Source organism: Stegastes partitus, unplaced genomic scaffold (assembly GCF_000690725.1).
Source record: "Stegastes partitus isolate 25-593 unplaced genomic scaffold, Stegastes_partitus-1.0.2 Scaffold132, whole genome shotgun sequence".
In the NCBI taxonomy this organism is placed as follows: domain Eukaryota; kingdom Metazoa; phylum Chordata; class Actinopteri; family Pomacentridae; genus Stegastes; species Stegastes partitus.
In genome coordinates this window covers 271,047-281,379 of record NW_007577863.1, presented here as the reverse complement: position 1 = coordinate 281,379, position 10,333 = coordinate 271,047, and the positions used below count along the sequence as shown (strand labels likewise).

At 40.2% G+C, this 10,333-nt stretch overlaps 1 protein-coding gene across 1 annotated transcript in view; it reads left to right on the top strand.

The window, feature by feature from the left end:
* Positions 1 to 9,274, top strand: part of arhgef39 (Rho guanine nucleotide exchange factor (GEF) 39) — a 72,033-nt gene extending 62,759 nt beyond the window's left edge. The window contains exons 8-10 of the mRNA XM_008278787.1: positions 1,145 to 1,374; positions 7,960 to 8,048; positions 9,148 to 9,274. Coding sequence (XP_008277009.1) covers positions 1,145 to 1,374; positions 7,960 to 8,048; positions 9,148 to 9,274 — 446 coding nt within the window. The remainder of the gene's footprint in view (positions 1 to 1,144; positions 1,375 to 7,959; positions 8,049 to 9,147) is intronic.
* The last annotated feature ends 1,059 nt before the right edge of the window (positions 9,275 to 10,333 follow it).

Here is a 10,333-nt window from a genome sequence, read left to right as displayed (position 1 = left end):
TAAATAACTCATGGAAAATATTAGACTTGTTTAAGCTGTGCTTCTGGGGCACATAGAGAACATTTTGTAGCGATGGTCTAGTTTCCTGAGATGCCCTTGCAGTAGTAAAAGTAATCATGTCCTTGAATACAGTTAAATGATGAGGAAATCTGGTTTTAAGGGCGCTTATGTAACATTACACGTTGCCCGTATGACTGTGTGTGTACAGCAAAATGACAACAAACTTGATTTGATCTGATGAGTGGATCAGCAGCTCCTGTGGTCAAACTGTGACATCTGGTTATGGTAGCAAATGTAAAACATAGTGTGTACGTCAAAAAAAGCCTCTGAACTAATTATTTATTGACACGTACATGGCAGCATCTATTTAAAGTTCTCATTTACACTTTGACACCATCTGATACTGATAAAGGCAAAGTAAAGGGCAGGCTGTACTTGAAAACAACCGTTCATGTTGAAGTCGTCATACAAAGTGTTGTGTGGTCAGTCAGAAGCGTTTCAGTGTTTGTACCTGTTGGCCACCATCAGACAGTGGGGTGAAAAGCTTGCTGTCACAGAGAGGGATGCACATGGTGAACTGGGCATAACAGGGAACTTTCAGACATTCTCTTCTCAAAGGTAGTTGTGGCGTTTCACTTGGTTCTTCACATAAAAAGTGGCCGTGTGTAAAAACAAAAGAAGATTTAGATCTGAAACATCCCTGAAGGTTTGACCAAAAAAAAAAAAAAAAGACTTCTTATGTTGTCATTGTGTTCCCCTTTTTTTTGTAGAAATCAAACATCGAGTGAGGACAGCAAGAATGAATGTTGCAAAGCAATAACTAATAATGTAGTGAAAGCCCTGCAACCTTTTACCACATGAGAAGCTCTATTGTTTAACTGAGTTCAGATAAATACAGTTAAAAAACATTCATTGCCCACTAAACATGGGACTCCATAAGGATTTGGATTTTTAGCTATATTCAAATTTGATGAATTGTTATAAAATTCTGTTTCTTGCTATGTGGTTGGGAAACCTTAAACTGCTTGGGTCAGTTTCATATGTGTCCAGAATGTCTCAGCTGCATGCTGGCAAAGCTGTTTGCATCCTTGCAGCTGAATGTCTGTTTATGTTTGTGTGTATGTGTGTTCTCCCCGTCTCAAAGGGAGGTGGTACATCCGTGAAGGCTGGCTGAAGGTGGTCCCTCAAAAAGGTTCCGAAGCGAAGCCCAAGATGTTCTTCCTCCTCTCTGACATGCTGCTGGAGGCCAAACACTGTAGTCCACTGCATCCCACCAATGGAGACAAGTTTGCTGGCCAGCAAGCCTACCCACTGCAGGACTGCACTGTGGAGAAGGTGTTTGGCCACACCAGGAGCCAGGGAGGCCTGCTCAGCGTGAGTGGCAGCCAACTACTTGTGTCTTATTCATGTGACAACTTTCTTTGGAAAACATTACAGGGATCATGTGTTATACTGTGTGACATCATATTTGATTGTGCTTAGCTCTACAGCACAGACAAGCCAGGAAAAAAAACATAATAAATGGATGGCATTTTTCCGAATCTGAAGGTAATATGGAACTTCAACAGTATCGGTTATTTAAGTCAAGTGGATGTCTTCCCTCTTTACAGTCTGTTAGTGTGACATTTTATATTATATGAACCTACATAGAGTGAGCTTATTACTGAGGAAAAACAAAGGCAGTAAACCTACGTACAACTACCAGGATGAGGTTATCCATGTCATTTTTTTAATTGTTGGCGTTGCTCAGGCTTCAGATTAGCATCAGCTGAACCCGTGAGTACACTTTTACATCGATGCAAAACTGTAATTTTTTTCTGTCTCCCAAAAATTGGAAAAAGTTGAACTTGAAAAGAAAATGTTCCGTGTTCCTCGAGCAGCAGGTGGAGAGACATCTGTTCACTGATTTTAATATACACATGAGTGAGTCTTTAGTGAAGGCATTATTTAATTTCTACTTTTGATGTATGTAGCTTAGATTTGTCTCACTTACTTACTCTGCCTTGATGGTTGCTGTTATATAATGTGCCAAATAGAGGTTTTCTGAATGTTTTCAAGCCTTACTGGATGAAATGTCACTGCGTTTTGCTTGTCAGAGGAAACCTGTGTTTCCTCACCTTTTCTTGTCCCTAATTACTTCAAATCCATGTTGAGAAACCCCCAAAAGTTGAACTTTTAATGTGTCTCTCCTCTCAGTTTGATCCGTCTCGCAGGTCTCAGTACAGCTGCTTGCTGACAAATTCTGTCTGAATGATGTAGTTGCTGTCATGAAACATTCAAAGGAACGAGTCACGCCTCATTGAGCAAGTAACCAAAGCGTTTACGAAGCGAGTGTTTAGTGCCAGCGCTGTATGGTATCAATATTCATTTCAGCTGATAGGCTCTCAGTCAAAGGGGTCTTTATATTGTGCCGCTAATGTGCTTCCCTGTGATTCACAGCAGCTTTGTAGAGGTTTGATGATGCTACTGTCCTGGCTGTTGGCAGCATTTAATAGTTTTGCCAAAGCTCAATTAACACAGGATTAGTGACATATATTTGGGCCAATTTGATTTCCAAGTACAACTCCTATAAACGGAACATTAACCGATTGTAATTCAACTCATACGTGTTCAGTTATCTGTGGATTTATGAGGTAAAAAGGCATCAGTGACACATTTTATAAGCTGCATCTATACCGTTTTGTTTGTTTGAGTTCATTTAGAATAGAACTAAGCTTAATCATGTTTACATTATCAGTTTCCTGTCATCTGTTTTTCAAGTAGTTCATCATGTAGCTTTTCAAATGTCAGAAATCTGAAAAAATATCCATTATTACCATAAATCTGGTGTTGTCGACCCTACAGTCCAGTCAAATGATATTCTGTTAGCTGTGATAAAAGAAAAAGAAAAAATCATCACATCTGAGAAGATAAAACCACGAGACAACTTTATACAACTGCAATAGTTATCAAAACCGATGCTCTGTCTGTTGACAAAACAATTGATGAACTGCTTTCTTCAGTTCTAATTTAAACTACTCCTTGATCCAATAAGTTGAGACGGACGTTTGGCACCGTGTGACTGACGGATCATGACATCAGTTCTGGTAACAACTGGCGTGTGGGTGAAATTTAAAAATGTTGTGAGGCTGTGCAGTGCAAAACACAGACGGAAGGGTGAATTCAGATGGTTTAGCGCCAGAGATGTGTGTCCGTGGGATGGTTCTGGCCCGGTGACGTGTTGTCATGAGCGGGCCTGTGTGACTTCATTATTGAAGGTGCTGTGAATTAAAAGCATCCTTCAAGAGACCAATGTAGAGGCAGCTGATGCGGAGATTACACTGCGTGTGTGTGTGTGTGTGTGTGTGTGTGTGTGTGTGTGTGTGTGTGTGTGTGTGTGTGTGTGTGTGTGGAGTGAAGTGATGGCGGCCTGCCTGCTGTAACAGAATCCCTGAGTTGCTGGATCAGATTAGGCTGCATATCCATCTCTTCCGGGCCTCCAGTAAATACATCTTCCTCAAGTCTGTTGCTGCTCTCCGCTATCCTACTGCACGTTATCTAATGGCAGAAATGGCATTTCATTAGCCTCTTATCCCACTGAGGCCCTAATGCATACTCAATAGCATTACACGTAATTTCTCATAAGGACACATTATTGATCTCGGGCCCCTACCTGAGCTCAAGGAAAAGGGCTGTCAGCACTCCAGAGCCTTCCTTATGCAGAGCCATGAAGAATTAAGCACAAATTAAATTTGACAGCTGTAAATGCCATGGCAATCTATATGCAAAGTTTGGGGGGGGGTGGGAAAAAAAAAAGGTTTTATTAAAATTTCCAGTGTTCTTTTTTTTTTTTCCTCCTTCATCCTTTTCTCCCCAGTCACACATGTTTGTAGAGCGCCGGCTTTTATTTGTCGCTTATCTCCCATTTTGCTCTTCATCTCCTGTCGTCTCTTTTCCCTCCGACTGTCTCGACCTTGCTTATTCTCTCCTTTCTCGCTGTCTGCAGTCTTCCTTTTTGCTAATATCCCCTCGCTACTTGAATATTTTCCCACATCCCCGGCAGATTCTCTTTGATGTATAAATAATCAAGCTAAATTATGTGCAGCGAGGAGGCTCAGCGCTCTGCCGTTCTTCTTATACAAAGTAATTTCTACCTAAGAGGGTCAGATTTCCTGACAAATCCCTAATTACCGCATCGCAATAGAAGAATCTATTTGTGCATAAATCAACCGCTGTCCCCCAAGTGGTGGGTGCCGAGTATCGTGTGCCCTTCAGTTCTGCTCCACTCACTGAACTCTGTAATTAGATAATACTTTTGATGATGGTACATTGGAAATCTTAATTTATTTAATGTATAATGAGAGGCGCTCTTTCCCCCTTGTGTGAAACATCATTGTCTGTTGAGCTGTGTGCCGCCGTGTACCAGCAGAAAGTTCTGTCCAAATACACACGGAAATAATCGGCAAACCAGTTTCCTGTTTCTAGGCCGCAGCCACAGGTAGATGTGAAAGGTCATTTAATATGGTGAAGGCCTCATTTTTATCCTCTCTAGTAGCTGTCCTATGTTGCCCCCTGTTTGGGTTTGGACGTCTCCCATCGGTTTGTTTGACATGTACGATCTGTGGCTGGTTCTGTAACGTAAATGAAAGAGTTGACTTAAAGAGGGGTGGACCCTGTTGGTCTGTAGAACGCAGGAGTTCACAAGAGGTCTGAGCACTCGCTTCTGTCCAGAACGTGGTTTTCCTTTAAATGCCACCTTATTGCATGAGATGCTGTTATTTTACTTGACTTAGTTTATTTTAGCGGCGGTAGCTTTTTCCACAGGATGAGCTGATGGAGAGGAGAAGTTTTTGCTTGATTTGGGCTGCCCTCTGCTGCTTTTATTAGGTTACTGCAGTTAGTCTAAGCTAAGCTGTAAAAGATGAATGGTTAGGCTCTGGAAATATTTCTAATAGTTCCTGGACTGCTCAGCCTCTCTGTTGGGTTGTTCTGCAGCTTTCGAATCATGCAGTGGTCAGGGGAAAAAAAGAAAAAATAGACGACAAAAATACAGAATGTGCTTTGCAAAACCATTTTAGTCATATTAACACTTGTATTATTGTATGATCTAAAGTTCATGAAGCCCAGCTTGACCCACTGTTCCCCGTAGCTTTCCAGTGTCCACATTGTGTGCACTGGCTGGGTGTACTCCAAAGATAACATCCAGCTGATACCAAGTTGTGGTTTATAAAGGATTCTTTCGTGCACAAAATAACTTTACAGACGGAAACATAAAGCAAAAAACGGGGGTGCCAAGTTTTTTGCGTTCAAAAACTTTTTTGGTTCCTTGCCTTCTTTCTTTTCTCAGGGGCTTTTGCAATTTTAGGGGCCCCTGTTTTGTTGACCCAAACTTTACAAATAAATCAATAAACCAAAACACCTCACTGACACAGAATTCAATCCTCCAAAAATATGATTAACAACATTTAACCAAGTAACAGATACATTTATCAAAATAAAAATGTTAATCATATCAAAGTTACTGTAGAACAACAAATCAAAACCAAATAGAAATAATCATGGTAAAATAAGAACCAAATCCAGAACCAAAAGAAATAGATTTAGGCTCCTACAATTATTATGTGCCATAGGTGGCTGATGAGTTTAACGATTCAAGATTTCTTAATCCAACATGTTAAAATACAATTCAAACTGTAGCATAAACTTACAGAGCTGTTACAGGTTTTTCAAGAGTCTGAAGAAACCTTGTGATTCTTGATTGTTGAAGATAAAGAGGGCAGCCTTTGTGTGGGATGAGTATTTGAAATATGAGTCAGCAACTCTAATTCTTAGACTATTTCAAAAAACACATATATTCTACAAAGTTTATAATTATTGTTTCCTAATGAGAGAAATGTCACATGCGTTGGCGTGGTCCGTTCTGTACCACACTTTTAAGTTTCCTGGTGATTAATCAAAGTGTTTTACTCAGGTTAAAAGTATTTAATCAAGACATTATCTATCTGCATCACAGACGTCTTTCCCAGTACTGTGGCCTCCTGTTGTTGTGACAGATATTCACTGTCTGGCCACTGTGAACGCTGCCTCCGATTAGAGAAAGCAACCCGCTTACACGCTGCCTCCAGTAGCACATCCAGATGATTCAGTACAACTGGGAAAAACACATGGTTCCAGTGTTCTTCACTCCATCAAAATCCTGGTTCTTGGTCTGCAGATATAAGTCTGATGGACTTTGTCCCACTCCTCGTATTCTGACGCAGGTTCTCTGTCTTTCAAACAGATTGACCGTTCTTCACATTTGTCATAAATTTGCAATCAGAGGCAGGATGAGTACAAAATTCAGGACAGCAAAATAAGACACAGTCTGGGAATAATTCCTATTGGATTGCTTTCATATTATATTTCTAAAAAAAAGTACACATACATGAAAAAAGGCATCATAATAATAGTTTTTCCTTAGTTCCTGCTCAGATCAAGATCATGTTTATTAGGACTGTTTATTGTCTGACCATAAACCAGTTATTTTAACTTTTAATACACATGATGCAGCAGCTGGTCATTCTTTTGATAATTCAATTCAATTTTATTTGTATAGCACATATTTACAACAACAAGTCATCTCATCGCGCTTCACAAAGGCAGAGACAGAAACACCCAACAATCCAAAACATTTGGATTCCCTATAAGCTTCAGCAGTCCACAACAGTGGGAAGGAACTGAAAACCCCCGCAGGGGAAAAAAAACCGCCGACAGAACCAGGCTCAGTGAGGGACGGCCATCTGCCTCGACCGGGTGGGTGGATGTCGGATGAATTATAATTATGAGGATTAGATCCATCTCTGGCTGATGACGATGTACTCTGCTTCTTGCAACCCTGTTTACCTTCCATCCTGTCCCTCCAAATGTGATCAAATGTGATCATCGATCCCACAGAGTGTACTGGAAAGGACAGTGTGGATCTCTTCTTTCTGATACTTGTGGCCAGTATTTTTTTAGAGCAAATAACTCGTGTTTTTAATCTTTTTATTTCCTTCAGAGTTTGGAAAGTGGGGCGTTATACCCCTACTTAAAGCTACTTCTGTCATCTTGAACTCATCTCAATGTGGCTTCAGAGCATTCCATTGTGCTGTAGCTACTCTTACTAAAGTTATGTCTGAGATAAACACTGCAGAGTGCAGCACTTTATGCTGATCTTTCAAAGGTTTCTGATGCTGTTGATCATCACCTGCTCTTATAAAAACCTACATAAATTACATTATGAACTACAGTATGATGTATTCTTTACAAGAGCAGGCGCTCAGTAAAGAGACAAACATCAAAAAGTTTCAAAAGACTCTTAACTTTAAAAAAAAATTATTTGCACCATTTCAGTGTTCGGCCTTTATTGGGCAAATGGTGTGTGACAAAGAGAAGCCACCTCTTGTTTTAGGAAGCAAATCATCTTCCATAAGAAAGAAATGTTCTTGTTTCTATTTAAGCAACTGTTTGGCATCTTTTCTGCTTCTCTTTTAGAACATCTTGCTGTGCATCTGTTTTGTCTCTCGCTATAGAGTGATGCAACTCAACGATCTGTTACGTATAAATAAAAGTTGAATCAATAAATTAAAGTTGAATGAATTAACAAATTAGCACAGTACCTCTAAGCAAATACTGAAGGTTTTCTACCTGTTGTGCTGAACTTTAGATGTACTTGAGTGGCTAATGCAGTCTGTACCTGTGTGATGGGGCATTGTGCAGCTGAACAATTCAAACCAGAACACATGCCTGAATATTTTTTATTGGAGTGACAGAACTGCTTCATGCACCAAGACACTGGTCTCTTTGAAATGAATGAGGAAGCCAGCATTTTAACTCTGCTATTGTTGTGTATGTATAGTTCAACAATGGTCCTCCACGCATCCATCACAGGAAGGCAGCACAACACCTCCAACTACCAACAAACGTCATAACCACTGTCCTCTTTTTTTCCTCTTACTTCAGCTGACCTTCCCCAAAACCAAACTTTTACTGATGTCCAGCAACCAGGAGGATCTCAATGGCTGGTACCAAAGCCTCAGCTCAGCAGTCATGTATGTACATGCTACACACACACACACACACACACACATGCATCTTTGTCACTTAAACAATCATCCCATTCATTGTTTTAATGATGATTATGGCATATAGCTCATGAAAACCAGAAATTCAGCATCTCAAATTATTTTATTTCAGATTTAAATAGATGCTGTTAAACCTGTATGAGTATCTCTTGGTATAATTCAGTACAAATAACCACATCAATATAGAATACAGATAGAACAAAGTGAAGTTAGTCCCAATTCTAACATAAACCTTCACACAATATCTTAGTCTTTAAACTGCCTTTTGACAGTCTGTCCAAAAAGTGCCTAAATGTTTTCAGTTTTTAAAACTCAAGATCTAAAACTCACTTGGTCCTCACAAAGATTTACATACATTCACACTGGGTCTCTGTGACTCTTTAAGGATTCATAAAATTAAGTGCTGGTATTAAGTAAGTTTAAGTTTACATATCTTTAATTTCTTTACATTTACACAGTAAATGTTTCCACTCAAATGCTTTGTGCCTGTGTGTGGAATACATTCTTGATATTCTGCATTGTACTGTACAGATTCTGTTCTGTTTGAAAAACGTATTCAGAATCGTATATTCATTTTGTGTAACCAACATGAGGAATATTGTGCATGCTGTTGGCATCGTTTTACATCCATAAATTCAGCAAGTCATGCAGCGGTTTCCTACAGTTAAATCTTTATGCCACGTTTTCATGTCATCCAGTGCAACAACGGTGCTCAACAGTGTGTTTATTAATTCTAATGGAAGTCTAAAGTTTGGAGGAAATATCACCGACTTTGATGTTAAAAATACATTTATTTGTCTAGCTGCTGTCTGATTAGTGCTTCACGGGTTAACTGATCTGTCATTCGTGATTTTGGACTCATATGGACTCACGGTTTGTATTTCTGAATGTCGGATGTGCTGTCTTCATGTTTCTCATCTGACGACAAAGCGTGCAGCTGTGAGCTTCACCAGAATGTGGTGGCAGTTCAGCTACATGATAGTATGCACTGTGCAAAGAGACAAGATTTGTCAGCAGGTATGGAATGACTCTTTGTTAAACTGGCCTGTCTGTCAGTCTGTCTCAGCATTGATTATCAGGCCAACCTCTGTAACTCAACTCCCAGCCCGCATGGTCCCAACTTCCCGGAGGAGGGCCCAGGTCAGCCCCATTATGTGGAAGGGCTAGCTATGCTAAGGGCCCCGACTAATTAGTTCATCACTTTGTCAGAGAGGGGAAAGAGGAGGCCATCAAAGAGCTCAGACCACCTAGCAGATGGTGGCCCAGGCTGCAGGCTGATGCCTCTAAACTCCAGGGAGTGTATTTAGCTGTGGGGGAGGACTGAAGAGAGAGACAGGCTGAGAGGACCGGGGGTCAGCAGCACTCACACCACACTGTGTGCAGGGCTGAAGGGAGTGGGACTGTCTGCACATAGCTGAATTATTGATTTAGTAGAATACAGACCGCCCCAGCTGACATGTCTGAGGCTACTGGACGTTGTTCTCAGTGATGATCAAAATAATGCATGGTTCTGTGTGGATACGCCATATAATCAATCAATCAAACTCTGTGCTGCATCTTTCAAACACTTTAGTTTAAGTCAAAGCATTTAACAGATCACTGATAAGCTGATAATAAAACAGAACTAGTACAGAGTAGAATAAGGCTCGATTCAAAAGGAATAAAAAACAATACTAAAAAGATAAAACATACCATCTTGATTATTGACAATCATGAAAGGCCAATATCTGATATTTGGAACCAATATACATGACATGGTATTTATTAACAGCAGTGTAATAGTGATAGCAGTTATTTTCCATTCAGTGTTATTTACACACGTGGACAAAATAGTTGGTAGCCCTCCGTTGATGAAAGAAAAACCCACAATGGTCACAGAAATGACTTCAATCTGACAAAAGTAATAATAAATAAAAATTCTATGAAAATTAACCAATGGAAATCAGACGTTGCTTTTGAACCGTGGTTCAACAGAATTATTTTTAAAAAATAAACTCATGAAACAGGCCTGTACAAAATGATGGTACCCTTAATTTAATATTTTGTTGCTCAACCTTTTGAGGCGATCACTGCAGTCAAACCATTTCTCCAGCTGTCAGTGAGACTTGTGCTCCTCTCAGCAGGTGTTCTGGTCCACTCCTCATGAGCAGACTGCTCCAGTTGTCTCAGGTTTGAAGGCTGCCTTCTCCAGACGCCATGTTTCAGCTCCTTCCACAGATGTTCAATAGGATTTAGATCAGGGCTCATAGAAG